This window comes from Mastomys coucha, unplaced genomic scaffold (assembly GCF_008632895.1).
Source record: "Mastomys coucha isolate ucsf_1 unplaced genomic scaffold, UCSF_Mcou_1 pScaffold22, whole genome shotgun sequence".
Taxonomy (NCBI): domain Eukaryota; kingdom Metazoa; phylum Chordata; class Mammalia; order Rodentia; family Muridae; genus Mastomys; species Mastomys coucha.
The window spans coordinates 249,246,513-249,264,526 of NW_022196905.1; the positions used below are offsets into that span (position 1 = coordinate 249,246,513).

The following is an 18,014-nucleotide window of genomic DNA, read 5'->3' on the forward strand; positions in this document are numbered from 1 at the left end:
ATCCACCTGCCTCTGCCTCCCAAGTGCTGGGATCAAAGGCGTGCGCCACCACCGCCCGGCTTAGAGAGAGACCACTCTTGAAGGACAAACATTCTTAGAAAGCTCAACCTCTTGTGTGGCCAATGCTAGCTGGGTCCTGACAAGTCAGTCAGTTGGTCTCCTTTGGCAGCTGATTCCTACAGATAGGATAGGATCCATCTCATAGGATTTTAAGATGGGCCTTGCTGAAGAAGTAGCTAAGTTTGTGGAGAACTTGCTTAGCACACACACTCCCAGGATTCCATCCTCGAACTGTATAAAACTGGGAGTGGGGCTGTGCATGTGTGATCTCAGCACCTGGTGAAAAGGCAGGAAGGTTAAGAGGCAGGTGTGCCCTAAGCTACCTAGTACATCAGAGGTAGCGTGGGCATCATCTGATGGTAGGGGTGTATATGCGCATGAAGGGAGAATGTATGTATTTGGAAATTTTATTTACTTGTTGGTGTCCTTGACTCTGCAGAAAACTGAGTTTACAGTGAAGAATGCTCAGGTCCGAGGCGGGTATGTGCTGCACATAGGAACAATATATGGTAACCTGAAGGTGGGGGATCAAGTCCGGCTGTTTATAGATGAGGTAAGTTGCATATGCTTGTCCACATTTGATGTATATTTACTTACCTGGTGAGACTGTATCTTGAGCACTTTGTAGTTAAAGCTGTCCTTGGGGTCGTCCTGTTGTCCTTGTCTTCTGAATGCTAGAATCAGGGCTGCACCCTGTCCAGCTCCCCATTTCATCTTGGTTTTAATTATTTTTAATTTTTCTTTTTAATTTATTTTTGGCTTCTTTTTGAGACAAAGGCTATCTATAGAACCATAGCTTTCCTGGAATTCACTTTGTAGACCAGGCTGGCCTTGAACTCACAGAGATCTGCATGCCTCTGCCTCCTAAGTACTGGGATTAAAGGGGAGCACCACCATGTCTGCCTATTTTTAATATCTTGTCTCTGTGTCTTGTCTCTGTACACATGTACAAGTACACATGTGGAGGTTGAGGACAACCCAAAAGAATCAGTTCTTACCAAGTGGGTCCCAGGTATTGAACTCAGATTGTCAAGCTTGGTGGCAAGCGCCTTTGCCCACTGAGACATTTTTTTGGCCCCTCCTAAGTGACACTGTTAGCAAAGTACTGTAGTAAAAGTAGGTGCATTTTGTAGATTGTTTGGGATGAAGCTAACCCTCAAGCCTATTTTGGTCCCAAGTTGATCTTTTCATAAGAAGTTTCCTTGGACAATTTCTCACATGTATACAATTTACCTTGGTTATATCCTCTAAAACATCCCCCTTCTCCCATGGAATGCTTTTCAAACTCCATAAACTTTTTTAGGAGTCAGAGAGTTTATTTGTATTAAGAACTAGGAACTCAGGCATTGTGTGGGCACTGACATCTTTGTGCTTGGCAGAGGATCAAGAGTTTGAGGTCAGCCTTTGGGTTACATAGTATGACCCTGTCTCAAAACAGAAAAAAAGCTAGGTTCTGTTGTGTAAGACAGACGTCTAAAGTAATAGCTCAAAAGAGGGGGAAATATGTGTTTCATTATATAAATGATACAGGGCTAGCTTGTCTTTGTTTATTGCTCATCCCTAGGGCTTGCTCAGGATTTAGTTTCATGGACCAAAAACGATAGTTGTAAGAGGCATTGTTCGGGCCAGGGGTACAGTATCAAGCACAATTTCTTAGCTATGATGTGGTACTGTATGTTTAATGGGTGTAAACAGATAAGTGTAGTTGTGTTCTACTAATCCTATTTTCAAAACAGTATCAAAACCAACAGGAGGCTGGGCATGGTGGCTTAAGCCTTTAATCCCATGAGGCAGAGACACATGGGTCTTTGAGTTCCAGGCCAGGCCTATCTCATAAAAAGACAAAATCCAAACAGACAACCAGTCAGATGTGGCCCAACAGCCCTAGTTTGTTATTCCTGTTCTAAGCAGAGGAATGAGGGTGTGTCCATCTCTCACTTCTCACATCCTCCTGACCAGAACTTAGTTATATGCCCACTGTATAAGGGAAGCTGGGAAAAGCTGTTTTTACCCTGAGCATCCTTATATTTGACAAAACGTTCAAGTCCGTTCAGACAGATCCATAGCAGCCATCTCTGCCCTCTGCAGCCCCGGCGGAGACCTGTCATGAGCAACCATACAGCTACACACATCCTGAACTTCGCCTTGCGCTCGGTGCTTGGAGAAGCAGACCAGAAAGGTTCACTGGTTGCTCCTGACCGCCTTCGGTTTGACTTCACTGCCAAGGGAGCCATGTCCACCCAGCAAATCAAGAAGGCTGAGGAGATTGTCAATAGCATGATTGAGGCAGCCAAGGTAGGCTCTCCCATGTTAGAGGAGTTCCTGTGACATGAGGCACACTCTTTCTGAGGCACACTCTTGCTTTCTGTCATGGAAGCTCAGCGATCCAGATCCTCCTGCTCTGTTGTACCATGTCCTGATCCATTCACAGAGATGCTGAAAGCAGTGATTTTCCAACTGCCTTTATAGTGTAGTGTCTTTGATCTCCTACCTCCTTAGTCAAGCCACTGTTCTTGTAGTTACATACAGTGTTTGCCTAGCAGTTTATAAAATACTTAGAAATTCCTGTCTGGTTTTCTTTGCATTAACACGGGCTGTTATTTTAGAGGGTTCAGAGTGTGTGCCAGACACAGTAGGGTTACAGCTTTAGAGCCTGGATATAGGCCTGGAGTCTCACCAGGCTGCTTCCTCACCTTCGTAGATTTTTCCAGCTTTTTTTTTTTCACTCTTGTCTTCTTTTTATGACAGCCTGTCTACACCCAGGATTGTCCCCTGGCTTTTCCAGTGTTTTTTTTTTGTTTTTTTTTTCACTCTTGTCTTCTTTTTATGACAGCCTGTCTACACCCAGGATTGTCCCCTGGCATCAGCAAAAGCCATCCAGGGCCTTCGAGCTGTGTTTGATGAGACCTATCCTGACCCTGTGCGAGTTGTCTCCATTGGGGTCCCTGTGTCAGAGCTGCTGGATGACCCGTCTGGGCCTGCCGGCTCCCTTACTTCTGTTGAGTTTTGTGGAGGAACGTAAGTACCTTGGCAGGGACAGCAATAGATGGGCTCACCTGCTTATGGCATCCCCCTTTGGGGATGTGAAACTAGGCAGGCCAAATGCTATTCCCTTATTTATTCGTGTTTGTTTATTATTTGCCATGTTTTGGATGGAATTCGGGGCCTTACGAGTGTTCTTCCATTGACCCTCAGACTCCCATTTTTCTAAGGGTAAAATGAAGTCCTCAGAAGTGGACTTGCCAAATAAGATTTCCAAGAATCTTCACAGCCTGGTGGCCCAGTCAGACCTCTCAGTGTTCAACAGTAGCATGTCTTGGGTTCCTAATGAAATGTTCTTCCCAGGATGAGGAGATGAAGACACTGTTAGCACATTCTTAACTGCTGGCTCTTGTTCCCTGGGTTCATCCTCAAAATGAAGTTGTGGGGATTCAGGACTGAGCAAGGCTTTAGATGCTCACAGAGCTCTGGCTCTGGCCGCAGGTCCTTCTAGACCTGTGATCCTTCATTCCCTTTGCCAGCCTGAGCAGCATCTGGGAAGGGAAACTGAATCCATTGTCTGAGAGCTCCTGAGTAGACCTGGCTCAGCTGGCTTGGGACTGCTTGCTCCTGCAAGCGTGCGGATTCCAGATGAAGCAAAGGGGAAAGCATATTCTTAAAGGCCTGATTGAGCCAGCCAGAGCCTCCTGCCGGCTAATAGCAGTATCACTGAGTTGGATAGTAGGGACACTGGCATTTTGAAGACTGTCTTAACTGTCTGGTGAGGCAGGCCAACTTCTCCCCCTTTCATATTTGAGAGAACTGAGGCTTGGAGAATGGCATCCTGCTATCAGCATTCTGAAGCCCTGGCTTCTGACCTCAGCCCACCTTTGTTCCCCTCTGCTCCCTCTCTTGCCTTTGCTTCTGTTTTTTTTTTTTTTTTTTTCCTCGAGACAAAATTTCTCTGTGTAGCCTTGGCTGTCCTGAAACTCACTCTGTAGACCAGGCTGGCCTCGAACTCAGAAATCCACCTACCTCTGTCTCCCAAGGCGTGCACCACCACAGCCCGGCTTGCCTAGTCTGCTAGGCATATGATAGCAAATGTCTTTAATCCCAGCACCTGGGAGGCAGAGGCAGAGGCAGAAGGAGTTTGAGGCCAGCCTGGTCTACAGAGTGAGTTCCTGGTCAGCCAGAGCTACATGGTGACACCCTGTCTCAGAATTGTTTCCTAGGGCAGATGCATCTCACCCAGGGCACAGCAAACTTCCTCTTCTTCAGCCTTTTGTGTTCTGCTTTCAGACATCTACGGAATTCTAGCCATGCGGGAGCTTTTGTGATAGTGACTGAAGAAGCTATTGCCAAGGGTATCAGGAGGATTGTTGCCGTCACAGGTGCTGAAGCCCAGAAGGTAAGCAGGTCAGGCTGGTCTGTGGGCTCTGCCTGTCAGAGGAAAGCTGTCACTATGCAAGGTTTCGGGCCAGTTGCATGGCTCTGTACAAAAAGGCGCTTGCCACAAAGACTGTCAACCTGAGGTTGTAGCCAATGACCCACATAAAATGTATGGAGAGAACTGACTCCATAAAGTTGTTCTCTCTCACATATGTACCATGTACACACACCCATACACACAGCACACACACACACCCATACACACACACACACACATACACACACAGCACGCACAGAATAACAGTAGAAAGTTCCAAAATACAAACAGCATCTAGGAAAACAGAATACATAAATCCTGTGCCTTCTTCCCAGCACAGCTCTGTGTGTGAGGGCAAGCCAGAGCCTCCTGCTGCTTCATATGCCCTTCCCTCCACACATCCCAAGGGTAGCACCAAGAAGAGCTGCTCAGCTCTGTGGTAGATCCTGACGAATGGTCATTTCCCCAGGTGAAGGGGCTTCTGGTTCATGAACATGAACCAGCCTTGAGCAGGAGTTACGGTGCAGCCTTTGCTGGCCAGGAGTGTGTGGCCAGAGCACTTGCTTCCTGAGGGAAAGGAACCCCGGTGTTTATAGCTCTGACTGTTCTCTTCCTAGGCCCTCAGGAAGTCAGAAGCCTTGAAGACATCTCTCTCTGCCTTGGAGGCCAAAGTGAAGGCCCAGACTGCACCCAACAAGGATGTGCAGAGGGAAATTGCTGACCTTGGTGAGGTAGGGATGGCCTCTTTCTGTTTCTTCCTTATCAAGCTGAGGAGTAAGACCCTCCCTGTGCTTAAACTTTTTGTTCCTTTATTTGTTGTGCTTTATAAAGACAGGGTCATTCATATTCTGTAGCCCAGACTAGCCTGAATCACACTATACAGCTCAGGCTGGCCTTGGATTCGCAGCTGTCCTCCGGCCTCAGCATGTCTCTGCAAATACGAGCCAAACACTGGGGCTTGGGGGAGGTGGAGTGTCAAGTTCCTTGTTTGAGAAAGGATATCATGCCTTCCACACTGCCCTCGAACAGCTGGCCTTCTTGGTATGATGGGCTTCCAGCAAGTCTTTGCAGACTGTACTCAGCTGGTAAGGACCAGATCTCAACTTAAGCACTCCTTATCATGCTACTTTCTGTCCAGTGATGGGTGCTACATTAATATAGTGACTAGTCTTAAAGCCAGCAGATATCTTTGTTTTTCTGCTTTCTCAGACTCTAGCCATGGAAGACTTTGGTTCAAAGACAAAGGGTAGAGTAAAGTAGGATTGAATTTCACCCTACCTCCTATTAGCCCAGACCCCAGATGGTCTTCTCTTCTGGTTCCAGGCCCTGGCCACTGCAGTCATCCCCCAGTGGCAGAAAGATGAACAACGAGAGACTTTGAAATCTCTGAAGAAAGTCATGGATGACCTAGACCGGGCCAGCAAAGCTGATGTCCAGAAGCGAGTAAGTCTTGGCAGTGCTGGCTGCTGGCTGAGAGCCCAAAGGTTGTCCTAGGCAGAGGCTGGCAGGGTTCAGAGTCTAGGCCGTTGGCCTAAGCCTCTCTCCTGGGCTTCTTGTAGGTATTAGAGAAGACAAAGCAGCTGATTGACAGCAACCCCAACCAGCCTCTAGTCATCCTGGAGATGGAGAGTGGAGCATCGGCCAAGGCAAGCTGGGAGAGGGCCAGGACTGCCCTATGGGTCAGATGAGTGGGTGTTTGTCCTTCCAGCCTTCTCAGCCCTCTACTTACTCTGTGTGGTCACCTGAGGTCTACTTCTTAGTGCTCAAGTTAGCCTGAGCCATGAAGAGGTCAGGCAGCCTGAGAAGGAGGAGCTTCCCCGGGAGTAAGAGGCAGACCTCAGCCAGGGTGTGGGCAGGGTCCTGCCATTGGTCTTCACATGGGCTTCTGGGAACAGTATCTGTTCTTAATAGAAAACGGAATGGTGCTCTGAAGGCTGAGTTCCACAGACTCCCTTGTAGAAAGCAGGGCTCCCTGCCACAGTGACCTAACAGGAGGTTCTCCCCACAGGCCCTGAATGAAGCTTTGAAGCTTTTCAAGACACATTCTCCTCAGACATCTGCTATGTTGTTCACAGTGGACAATGAGGCCGGCAAGATCACATGCTTGTGTCAGGTGCCCCAGGTCAGAACTTCCTACAGCCTCAGTCTAAGTAAAAGCCTGCATGCCCTATGCCAGTAGCTTCTCAAAGAGGGCTTCTTCCCAGTATTTGCCAAGACTGTTTGTGAAGGCAGTCCTCATTAGAAGCTGCTGATCTGTCTATCATCTGTCACCTCCCTCGGTGACTTTTACCCCTTGGGCTTTCTTTGGTGAAAGAATTCAGTATTGGCTAATGCCTGGCTTTGCTTTCTGTCCTCACTTTGGCAGTGGCCATAGCTGCTCTCCTGTAACAACAGCTGTAGAGTTTGTCTTGGCCCATGGCAGCATCACACATGATACACATGGGTATTGGGGGCTCCCGCCATTCCCCACCTCGGTCCCACTCTGACTACCATTTCTCCTCCCTGTCTTCTAGAATGCAGCCAACCGGGGGCTAAAAGCCAGTGAGTGGGTCCAGCAGGTTTCAGGCCTGATGGATGGTAAAGGCGGTGGCAAGGATGTGTCTGCCCAGGCCACAGGCAAGAATGTGGGCTGCCTTCAGGAAGCACTGCAGCTGGCTACTTCCTTTGCCCAGCTCCGCCTAGGAGATGTGAAGAACTGATGGGAGGGAGGGAAGCCCTCTCGGGAAGCATCTCCCATCGACCAGACACGTCCGACGGCAGGAATCCAGCCAGGAGCACTCCTCCTGCCACCAAGACATTTGTGTCTTGGGACCTTTCAGCAGCCCTCTCCGTCCTGATCCAGCAGTAACTGGAACACACCTGGAGCTGTCCTGCGATTCATTGCCCCTTTCCATTACTGCTCTGAGCCATTCATTGTAAGCACCATCTGTCTCAAATCACTACCTAGGAATGCTACTTAACATCATGATCACGTCTAGATACGGTTGCTCTGCCAACATGCGGCTTCTAGGTCTGCAGAGGGGAAGGAAGCCTTTTCAATGCAGAAAATAAAAAGGACCATGTGCAATACTTGGTGATGCCATCCATGTACTCTGCTGCTTCTCCTGGGGTGAACCCTAGCTCCTTGTATGTCTACCTGCAGAATACATGTTATGGTTCCAGCTGGCTTCTGGTTGATGTTATCACAGAATACAGCCCCCAGACTAGAGCCAGAGGTGGAATGGATGGGCTGAAATTGAAGTTCAAGAGAAGGGGTGGAGGAAAATTCTTCCAGTGATGAAGCATTGTTCTTAGTCTCTTAGGACAACCTCCATCATGCATGTCCGCATGCTTCCCTTTGAAGCTGCTGATAAGAGGACAGACAACTGAATAGGAGGTATGAATGTGTAGGTGCCTCCTAGTAATTGTTCCATCCCTGCTGCTTTAACCTAAAGTAGGTTCAAGACCCTGGTCCAGCCTTAAAATGCAATTTGTATGAATCTATAAGCAGCAGGGTCTGGAAGATACTGCCTGCTTATGACAGTTCCTCAGAGTGGCTGGGCAGTGTTGGCGCACGCCTTTAATCCCAGCACTTGGGAGACAGAGGCAGGCGGATTTCAGAGTTTGAGGCCAGCCTGGTCTACAGAGTGAGCTCCAGGACAGCCACTATACAGAGAAACCCTGTCTCGAAGAAAAAAAAACCAAACAAAAACAAACAGTTCCTCAGAGTGTTAGAAATATTATTATCCAGCTGTAGGAAGGAAGATTCTGTTGAAGCCAGCCAGGGGGCTAAGAACAGGAGTGAACAAAAAATTCTCATTTTGGGCAAGCTTATGTAAAAGACTCTGAATGCAAAATTCAAGGGTAATAAACAGATCAGATGGTCCTTAGAACTAGCTAAGGTACCAGCATAGTGTCCAGCTATATCTCGCCGTTCTTCCTCCACTCCGCTAGGTGGCAGTGCGAACACCTACCGCTCTCCCGATAGGCTCTGCGCGGGCGCGCATCTTTAAGCGAACGGAAGAGCCGGCGCGCAAGGCAGCCCAGCAGGCGGAAGTAGCTCGTACGCCGGTATCCGCCATGCCGGGAGACCATCGCCGCATCCGCGGGCCGGAGGAGTCCCAATCGCCACAGCTGTACGCGGCCGAAGAAGACGAGACGCCTGCTGCTCGCGACCCGACGCGGCTCCGACCGGTGTACGCGCGCGCGGGCCTGCTGAGCCAGGCCAAGGGCTCCGCCTACCTGGAGGCGGGAGGCACCAAGGTGCTGTGCGCCGTGTCGGGTCCGCGGCAGGCTGAAGGCGGCGAGCGCGGCGGCGGCCCTGCGGGAGCAGGCGGTGAGGCCCCGGCTGCCCTCCGTGGCCGCCTGCTCTGCGATTTCCGCCGCGCGCCCTTCTCCGGTCGCCGGCGTCGCGCGCCCCAGGGCAGCGGTGAGGACCGCGAGCTGGGTCTGGCTCTGCAAGAGGCGCTGGAGCCCGCGGTGCGCCTGGGGCGCTACCCTCGTGCTCAACTCGAGGTATCGGCGCTGCTGCTGGAGGATGGCGGCTCTGCGCTGGCTGCGGCGCTCACCGCTGCTGCGCTCGCCCTGGCCGACGCGGGAGTGGAGATGTATGACCTGGTAGTGGGCTGCGGTTTGAGCCTCACACCGGGGCCCTCCCCGACTTGGCTGCTGGACCCCACGCGGCTGGAGGAGGAGCATTCTGCGGCCGGCCTCACGGTGGCGCTCATGCCTGTGCTCAATCAGGTGGCCGGGTTACTGGGCAGTGGGGAAGGCGGTCAGACTGAGAGTTGGACCGAGGCGGTGCGCCTGGGCCTGGAAGGCTGCCAGCGCCTCTACCCGGTGCTGCAGCAGTGCTTGGTGCGGGCTGCCCGCCGGAGGGGTGCCGCCGCCCCGCCCTGATTGGAAAAACCTGAGCGACGAGGATGCGGAGGACTGCTATCGCCATTCTTTACAAAAGGACCAGAGCTGATGGTCGCCTGACTCCGCCGAGCTGAGAAACGAGAGTGGAGGAGTGGTGCGCACTGACCGAAGCACTGCTGCGTTAGAAAGGCTTAAAAGATCGTTGGAAACACGATCCGGTTGGAGAAATTTGAAAGCAGCCATAGTCCTAAGTTGGAAAGGACTTGGGCTGGATTTACCTAGTAAATGAGACCTGGAGCTATGGTCTTGTAAGGGAAGGACCTTGTGCAGGCCAGCCGTCGGCTCCAGTATATAATAAACTGATTCTTTTGAGAGGATGGACAAGGGGACTTTGCCTTCTCAGTACTTGAAGTAAAACATTAAAAACGTTTTTTATGCATGGAAATACTTCTGTTGTGGTTTTAGAGTTAGAAACAATGCTGTTCTGAACTGGGTGTGTGTTGTCAAGGGCTAGAGTCATTACTGCCTTAAATGTTCCTGTTAACTCGCTGTATGTAAGAAAGGGTTGTGTGCTTTGGAGGAGAAACCTCCTGCCCTAGGAGCATTGTCTGGGGCAGCTGCTGAGGGGATAAGACAGGAGATCCCAGGACAGCCAGGGCTAGACCGAGAAACCCCCGTCTTGGAGAAAAAAAAAAAGACTTGGGAGAGTTAAAAGGAGAAACCAGGTGCATCCCTATCCTTTCCTTTAGGACAAAATCATCTAGGAGTTGGGTAACTGAAAAGGATTATGCTCTGGAAGGATGCTGGGTCCCATCCTGGTGTCTCCTGTCCAGGCTTGGCTCCTGATAAGGCTCAGGGCAGCAATAGACTACTCAAATGGAGACTGCCTAAATCCAGCGGCATCATTTACAGCCTGGCTATTCCTTAAGGCGGAGCAGGCCTAACTGACAATGTGGGGACTTGTTTTGTTCTTCACTTAGGGTTGAACTGGCGGAAGCTGTGTGAGACTTATTAAGTCTTCTAGGTGTCTGCTTAGCTTGTGAGGACAAAGTCAGAACTCCTGACCAAGATGAAGAAATACACATTTTATTTTTTCCCCTTCTGACATGACTGTCTAGAGCAGATCCTAAGTTAGTGTTAAACTAGTGAGAATCAAGATAAAGAGCCATAAAAGTTACCCCCTATTCATAAGGGTAGCTTATGGCTTTGTAGGGTACACATAGTGGGTTTTACCAGAAGTGGTTGGTTAGGTGGGCACATACAGCCTTACAGCTCCGTGTCAATGTAGGGATACAAGCGTGTTTCACTGCTCTGGCTGCAGAGAAATCGACACACCACCAGGTTTAGTGGTGTGTGGGCAAGGAGGAAAATAAGAGGCAGTCTTCATTTGGTGAGAGCTAACAGTGCTCTTTGGGCTCAGGGCCCTCCTGTCAAGTGCCTCCTGCAAGACCACCACAGTTGAATGAGAATAGTGAGATACTTCTGGTCTGTGGGGCTTCCCTACCCTGCCCACCGCAGGACTTATGGAAAAGACCTCAAGAGTTAAACTCATGACTACCAGGTGGTTTTCTGGGTGAGCTGGCTGGACCATGCTTCAGCACTTTGAATGGCCAAGCGCCAGAAAGGTGGCTTTGAGTTGCATGGGAGTGACTAGGGACCTTCCAAAAATACAAGGCAAGGAAACAAGCCACCCAAGAAGTACCAGCTGAAGAAAGTCTGGGAGGTTCCCCACCTCCTACTGGCTGTATTGGTCTGATGCTTGATTCTTCACCTGTAGAAAATAGAGGGCTGGCTTAGAGGACGAGAGGCACAGCCTAGGGAAAGATGGCCATCTGCTAAAATCTAGTTCCTCCAACTCCCCTCCTTCCCCTGTTTTGGGACCTTTGGGGAAGTCTGGGGCTATACTAGATTCTTTGGGGGGATGGGAGGGATGCTGAAGAGTCTCCAGTCTAGGCTAACACTAAAGCCTGGAAACCCAGAACCAGCAGGCAGGAGTAGACATTCTCCCTGTAGCACATTCTTTTTCCGGGGCAGTTGTGACTTGGGCCATAGGCAGCAGGGGGAACCTTCCTGAGCCCATCCCATCCAGCCTGGGTTAGGCAGGGCATTATGAGAGAATTCACTGATAATGGAGGAAGAAACGGGAGGGTAGAGAAAATTTAAGGCCCTTTAACTGCTACACAAAGGGCCATTATCAGTCCACATTTGGATTCTCTCACCCTAGGAACATTAGCATGCCATAGCCCTGGGGAGGCAACCAATGGGATGAGGCCAGAAAGGGGGAAGAAATTTCAAAGTTTTGTGTTTTAGGGACAGGGTTTCTCTGTAGCCCTGGCTGTCCTGGAACTCACTCTGTAGACTAGGCTGGTCTCCAGTTCTACCTCCCAAGGGCTGGGATTAAAGGTATGTGCCACCACCTCCTGGTTTGAGAAATCAAATCTGAACAAGCTTAAAGAGGGAGGCAGGGGCTTGGCATATGGAACATACCCAGGTATTGTACAAAGTCAGATTTCTTCTGCCTGCTTTCCAGAAGATGGTATCTCAACCCAGAACTGACTTAACCCAAGTGTCCAAATGCCTGGCAGTAGATCCTGGTATAGCTAAGCCAAACAAGCCCAGAGTCAAGGGGCTAAAAAGCAGAGGAGAAGGGAGAAGTGGCTGTCCTAGGGACTGCTCTTGGGTATAGCTTGTAAGCCTGTATTGGCTGGTTTTGTGTGTCAACTTGACACAAGCTGGAGTTATCACAGAGGAAGGAGCCTCCCTTGTTGAAATGCCTCCTCAAGATCCAACTGTAAGGCATTTTCTCAATTAGTGATCAAGGGCGGGAAGACCTATTATGGGTGGTGCCATCCCTGGGCTGGTGGTCCTGGGTTCTATAAGAAAGCAAGCTGAGCAAGCCAGGGGAAGCAAGCCAGTAAGTAACATCCCTCGATGACCTCTGCATCAGCTCCTGCTTCCTGACCTGTTTGAGTTCCAGTCCTGACTTCCTTTGGTGATGAAAAGCAATGTGGAAGTGTAAGCTGAATAAACCCTTTCCTCCCCAACTTGCTTCTTGGTCATGATGTTTTGTGCAGGAATAGAAACCCTAAGACAAAACCCATCTGTACCCTACTACTTACTCTATGTTCCTACATACACCAAGTGCTCTGTCTGCTCATAAAGAGGCCACAAGGACCCAAGCAGGGGGAAGAAGAGCAGAGCACTCTATGCTTACCTATGTAAATTGCCCTGAGCTGCCTGCCTCTTGGTAGGCCCTCTGGTCCTTGGACACTCAGGGCTCACTCAGTACTTTGTCGTGAAGAGCCCTCACTTTCAGAACACCTGTTCTCGTCTCTATCCTTTGTTCCTGTGTAGAGTTAAAGTTCAGGAGGTCCCAGCTGACTCAGTCAGGAGCCTAGCAGAAATCTAGAACTCCATAGAACAAGAGGAAGACTGAGACAGCTGCTTTGACTCCAGATATCCGGAGGGAACCAGGACAACCTAGAGGTCACAGAGGTCCTCTGGACATGGGAACAGACAAGAAGTCCAATGCTGGTTAAGGAGGCCTACAGTCAGAGAAAGACAGGAGCAGAAGAAACCCAGTACCCTTCAATGTATCTTCAGGAGCAGGAAAAACTGGGGCCCATGGAGAGTGTGGACTGGGCACCCCCTTGAGTACCTGCCCCATGTGCTGGTCCCTCTGCTGCTCCATGGACTCCAGACTCTCCAACAGTCTGTCCACCTGGGCTTTGATCTTGCTCAGCTCCCTCCGGATGAAATCCAGCTCCTCGGTCTGGTCTGCTAAGAGGGGGCAGAACTGATGCCCACATGGCCACGGGGGGTGGGGGGGGGGAGACGGGGACTCAGAGCAGGTAAGGTCAGGGCTTTTCAGCCTTCTCTCGCTTCAGCTTAGGCTACCCAACTCCTCCCCAACACCGAAGGTGAGGTCTGGGCCCCTTACTCACACTCTACCTGCCCCAGGTGCAGGTGACTGTTCCTGCAGGCCTTGTGAGTGTTGTAGGTGTTCTTGACCCCTGTGGTCCTTTTGCATTCATCCACCCTAAAGAGACAGGACAGGAGGGAGCAGTCAAGTCATCCAGGTCCACCTGCCCCTACCCCAGGACACAGCTGGCAAGACCCAGCCACTAACTAGTAGTATACACCTTCTCGAGTCGACTCATAGTTCATTTCACAGGTAAAGGAAAGCCAGAGTCGCCTGGCCCTCAGCTGAACTTGGAAGAGCAAGTATACTTTCTCTCTCTCTTGTTGCCCTGGTTGGCCTCAAACTGTAGCTGAGGCTGACTTTGAACTCCTGCCCAGCCTACCCACACCTGCAGCCTTTCCTTTGAAAGTCGGGATTCTTCCTCAGAAGACACCCTTGCCCAAAGTCATCTTGGGAGACCACAACAAACCAGCTTCTCCCTGATTGGATGCTTAACAACCCGCTACCCCACCCCCATCCTCCCACCTCCACCCCGCCGAGGTTCTAAGTGGCAGCAGGGTGACAACCCTGCCGGCTGCCCAGCCAGAGCCTGGCCCTCCAAAGGCTCTTCTGCCTGAGCCAGGCACTGCCGATCTTCCGGATCTTTGTCCGGCAAAGGATGAAAGGAAAGTTAAGCCAGAGCCCAAAGCTGTAGTGTGGGTGTGGAGACTTTAATCCTAGCGTGGGAACTGTCAGAATGCAGAGGTCAGCATCTGAGGGGCTAGTAAGAAAGATTAAGGCTGCCGCCAAGCCTCCTGCCCTTGGCTGCGGGTCATGGACGAGGTCGAGCTCCAAAAAGGTGTGGGGCACTTAAGGGCGGTCTCGCTGGGTCTCTATTCCAGAGCATGAATGGCTGGTGAGCATATACAAAGCATTAGGTCCTGCCTGGAATGAGGCTGTTGAGCATGTTGCGTTGGAGTCGGGTCTAAAGTTAAGAAACAACTTCCTGGCGCTGTCGTCCTACGTGCCCAGCTCTAAGGCGACTCCGTGGGCCAAGTGAAGGGTAGAATGCCCACCTGCCCTTACAGCCTGCAGGGTCCCCACAATTGTGATGAGATTTCCGGCCACCTCTGTTTCCTGGCTTCTGGAGGCCTGGGTAGGCGGTTGAGAATACTCAAGGCTGCTTCGGATTCCGGCCGGTAGGAGGAAGAAAAACGGGTAGGCAGAGGAGATCACCGCGGAGAAGACACGCGTCTCTCCCCAACAACGTAGGTCAAATCCAATGAGTGTTGTATCGAGAGTCTCAAATGCAGAATTTTGGAAATGACGATTCTACAGTACACTAGACCCTCCGAGACTGAACTGAAGCAGCAAAGGCCCTTTTTGCAGGAAAGCATTGGTGGTTCAGTGGTAGAATTCTCGCCTGCCACGCGGGAGGCCCGGGTTCGATTCCCGGCCAATGCACAGCTTGCCATTTTCTTAAACGGCTTTCTCAAGTCAGAAAAGAACGCACAAAGAACTAAAATTTCTGCTGATGGGACGTTAACCTCTACTGAAAGAAGGACCCCACCCCCACCCCCGCTCCCTTTACTGAATTGAGTGCACTGACACCCTCCTCCCGCTTGGCTTTTCCTTTTTCCTCCAAGAGGAACAATCTGGTTGCACGGCGACTAACAGCTGCAGTTTATCTAAAATCTTGAATCTTCCCACACACAGAGAGAAGCGAAAGGAAGAGGAAAATTAAAGAAATTAAAAGAAAATTTAAAAAAAGAAGAGAGAAAGGGAGAGAGAAATTAAGAAAGAGAATGTAAAAGAGAAATTAAGAAACCCGAAATACACTATTTTGTAGGTGTCTCTATAGGCAAAAATGAAACTGCCTCCCAGAGCTCCACTTTGGAAAAGGAAGGAACCCATGTGGACCACACCATTCCCTACATCATTCCCTTCACGTGGACCACAAGAACTGACCAACTGTACAGCCTCACGATGACCATGTTAACAAAACAAGCATGATTGACCGCTTCTGAGCCTTTTAGCAAAGAAGCCTAGTGTGTGTTTGGCTCCAGGAATTGAATTCAAATTTTCAATCTTGGTGACAAGCACCCTAACCCACTGAACCACTTCACCAGCTCGGTTCTACTTACTTACTTACTTACTTACTTACTTAGTTTTTTGAGACAGGGTTTCTCTGTATAGCCCTGGCTGTCCTGGAACTCAATCTGTAGACCATGCTGGCCTTGACCTCAGAAATCCACTTGTCTCTGCTTCCTGAGTCCTGGGTTTAAAGGTATGGACCACCACCAATCTGCTTCTTTTTATTTTTTTGTTTTTGTTTTGTTTTGTTTTCAAGACAGGGTCTCACTACGTAGCTCTGGTTGTCTGGATCTCATGTAGCCAAGACTTGCTCAAACTCACAAAGATCTATTTGCCTTTGTCTCTCAAGTGCTGGGATTAAAGAGAAATGCCACTATGCCCAATCTGTTACTATTTTAATACCTGATATGTCCTTTACCCTCTAATCCATTTCTATGTAGTAAATTGATTTGTGGTTTAGAGAGATAGTCCCTGCTCTACCCATCATCTCCAGGAAGGGTAGGTGTATCCAAACCTTCAATCCCAGCACTTGAGAGACAGAGGCAGGCAATCTCTGCGAGGTTGAGGCCAGCCAGAGCTACACTGAGGATCCTGTCTAGATGTTAAATAAATAAATGAGAGGAAGGGAGAGAGACAGAATGGGAGGACTAGGGGCGGATGGGAATGACCAGTGTATATTGTATGCATGTATGGAACTTTTAAAGAATTAAAAAATTGTCTTAAAAATAAATAAAATAAAAATGTATAAACACACATGCTCACACATACAAAACAGAACAACAGGATGGTGAGGTGATTCAGTAGGTAAAGGAGCATGTCACCAACAATGACAGCCAGAGTTTGATCCTCCTCAGGACCCACACACAGTAAAAGAAAACCAACTCTTGCAAATTGTCCTCTGACTTCCACCCAGAAGCCATGAAACATTTACATGTACATTTGTGTGTGCTTACACACATGGATACTTACATGCATACATATATGCATACATGCACATGCATAAATCCACACATGCAAATTAATACTTGTGATTTTTTTTTTTAATTCTGAGGCACCAACCAAAAAGAAGTTTTCCTAAATATTGTTTTAGGCCGGCCAAGTTAAGGACAAGGTGTTATCTAGAAAGGTTCCCAAACGTCTATACTTAGAAAAAAGTTTCTGATTCTGCCACAGAAGAGGTTTGCCTTGATGGACTCCCTGACTCCAGGTGGGAAAAGGAGGACGCTCCTAAGTCAAGAGGAGGTCAGGTTATGTCAGCCTGATGGGGGGATGTACTCTGTCAGTTAGATACAAAGCCCAACCCTCAGGAATAAGTCACAGATGCTGAGATGCTGGGTGAGCAGCATGCTTAGGGAACCTTCTAGATTCTTTGTTCCTTCTCAGGGGAATGCATACAAATAGACAACCAGCCCGGCTTGCTGACAGGACGGACTCACCAGAAGATGATCCTGTCCCGTGGCCTCTTCTGGCCTGGATGGGCAGACACAGGCCTGGTCTTTCCAGCCATGTTCAGTCTGATGGAGAGAGGGGTAGGGCATAGGGGAGGGGAGGAAAAGAAGGCCTTAAAGGGTGGGTCACGTGTACATGTTGGTGCTCAGCCTGGCCTTGGACAAACCCTAGCAACACCTATCTAAGGCTGTCTGCTCAAGCTCCAGGGAGTGATCCTGGAAGTTCCCTAAAACAAGAGTATCCTACAGCTGGAAAGGTCACACCATCTCCTTCAAACTCAAGCCTACGGTCATATTAACCTCACTTACCAGGCCCCAGGGTTCAGATACCATCAAAACGTAGGAGGAAGAATGTCTGTGGTCCTTGTGTCCTCTGAGAAGACAACCAGCCCCAGGCTGGGTTAATTTTTGAGTGTCCTCCGGCTACCAGCCAGGGATGGAGAGTGCCTATGCCAGCCACCCTGACCCTAGTCACCACTGCCGGGCCCACGCCCAGCACCTGCTTCTGGGCTAAGCCTCAAAGAGCCAGGGTTGCTGGGAGCCAGAAACAAAAGGAACTTTTAAAAATATATCTTTTATTATTGGGGCAGAGCACACGTCACAGAGTGCATATGTAGGTGGGACAATTTGCTGGAGTCACAGGGATAAAACTCGGCTTATCAAGCAAGCACATTCAACCTACCTACTGAGCCATCTTGCGAGCCTGAAAAAGGAACTTTTGAATTCATTTTTGTCTTCAGGTAAATAAACTCCCAGATTTCAGACAGATTTTTTTTTTTTTTTAAACTCAAAGATGGCACATGCCTGTGCATTCTGAAGGCAGGACAAGGAGAACAAAGAGTTTAAGGTCAGCCTGGACTACAGATCTATTTAACTTACTTTAATTTATTTCATAAATATTACTGGCTTTTCGAATCACCTAAGAGTTGGGGCTCCTTCTGCCCATGTGTAATCAAGCCCCGAAGTTCAATTTGTAGAGTGTGAACTGTGCTGTCTCTGCTTCTGGGCCCCTCACCTTTCCTCTCCTTCGTTCATTTGTTTGTCTGTTTTCTTCCTGTTTGTGTAAGACAGCCTTACCTAGTAGACCAGGCTAGCCTCTAACTCATGACCCTCTCTCATTAGTCAACCATCAGAAAGGTACAGGCATTGACCACCATATTAAGAAAAATATTTTAAATTCAAAATGTCTTGGCTCAAGTTGTGTGTGTGTGTGTGTGTGTGTGAGAGAGAGAGAGAGAGAGAGAGAGAGAGAGGTGGTGGGGAGGGG

At 49.5% G+C, this 18,014-nt stretch overlaps 3 protein-coding genes and 1 non-coding gene across 7 annotated transcripts in view; 3 read left to right on the forward strand and 1 right to left on the reverse strand.

Moving 5' to 3' along the window:
* The window catches only part of Aars1 (alanyl-tRNA synthetase 1), a 21,892-nt gene extending 14,358 nt beyond the window's left edge, over positions 1-7,534 (forward strand). For both annotated transcript variants that reach the window (XM_031341445.1, XM_031341446.1), the window contains exons 13-21: positions 500-613; positions 2,149-2,355; positions 2,894-3,078; positions 4,339-4,447; positions 5,083-5,196; positions 5,789-5,908; positions 6,025-6,111; positions 6,474-6,587; positions 6,979-7,534. In XM_031341445.1, the coding sequence (XP_031197305.1) occupies positions 500-613; positions 2,149-2,355; positions 2,894-3,078; positions 4,339-4,447; positions 5,083-5,196; positions 5,789-5,908; positions 6,025-6,111; positions 6,474-6,587; positions 6,979-7,164 (1,236 nt within the window). In that variant the 3' untranslated portion in view covers positions 7,165-7,534. The remainder of the gene's footprint in view (positions 1-499; positions 614-2,148; positions 2,356-2,893; positions 3,079-4,338; positions 4,448-5,082; positions 5,197-5,788; positions 5,909-6,024; positions 6,112-6,473; positions 6,588-6,978) is intronic.
* A 132-nt stretch (positions 7,535-7,666) lies between these two features.
* Exosc6 (exosome component 6) lies at positions 7,667-9,749 on the forward strand. The gene has a single exon (XM_031341447.1). The coding sequence runs from the start codon at positions 8,525-8,527 to the stop codon at positions 9,341-9,343; it is 819 nt and encodes a 272-aa protein (XP_031197307.1). The 5' UTR covers positions 7,667-8,524; the 3' UTR covers positions 9,344-9,749.
* Positions 9,750-10,369: 620 nt separating this feature from the next.
* LOC116070190 (heterogeneous nuclear ribonucleoprotein C-like) lies at positions 10,370-14,581 on the reverse strand. Of its 3 annotated transcripts, none has more exons than XR_004110306.1 (4): positions 14,282-14,581; positions 13,249-13,343; positions 12,963-13,081; positions 10,370-11,075 (listed from the first exon to the last, which is right to left on the reverse strand). XR_004110306.1 is itself a non-coding variant. In XM_031341448.1 (4 exons), exons 1-4 carry the CDS (start codon positions 14,170-14,172, stop codon positions 10,840-10,842), a joined length of 465 nt encoding a protein of 154 aa, XP_031197308.1. In that variant the 5' UTR covers positions 14,173-14,581; the 3' UTR covers positions 10,370-10,839. The 3 variants fall into 3 exon arrangements, 2 of the variants coding, with proteins under 2 accessions (XP_031197308.1, XP_031197309.1); XM_031341448.1 differs by having other exon boundaries at positions 13,256-13,343; positions 14,151-14,581; XM_031341449.1 differs by lacking the exon at positions 14,282-14,581 and adding an exon at positions 13,752-13,844 and having other exon boundaries at positions 13,256-13,343.
* A 17-nt stretch (positions 14,582-14,598) lies between these two features.
* Positions 14,599-14,669, forward strand: Trnag-gcc. Its single transcript has one exon. It is a non-coding gene; the product is annotated as a tRNA-Gly (tRNA).
* Positions 14,670-18,014: the final 3,345 nt, after the last annotated feature.

Bases quoted from the DNA above. Each gene is read 5' to 3' on its own strand.
- LOC116070190 (XM_031341448.1), bottom strand. From the start codon at position 14,172: ATGCTCAACAGCCTCATTCCAG. The intron at 13,344-14,150 runs GCAGGACCTAAT...CTGTCTCTTTAG, and splicing joins GCTCAACAGCCTCATTCCAG to GGTGGATGAATGCAAAAGGA. The intron at 11,076-12,962 runs GTACTCAAGGGG...TATTTTCTACAG, and splicing joins GGGACCAGCACATGGGGCAG to GTGAAGAATCAAGCATCAGA.
- Exosc6 (XM_031341447.1), top strand. From the start codon at position 8,525: ATGCCGGGAGACCATCGCCGCATCCGCGGGCCGGAGGAGTCCCAATCG.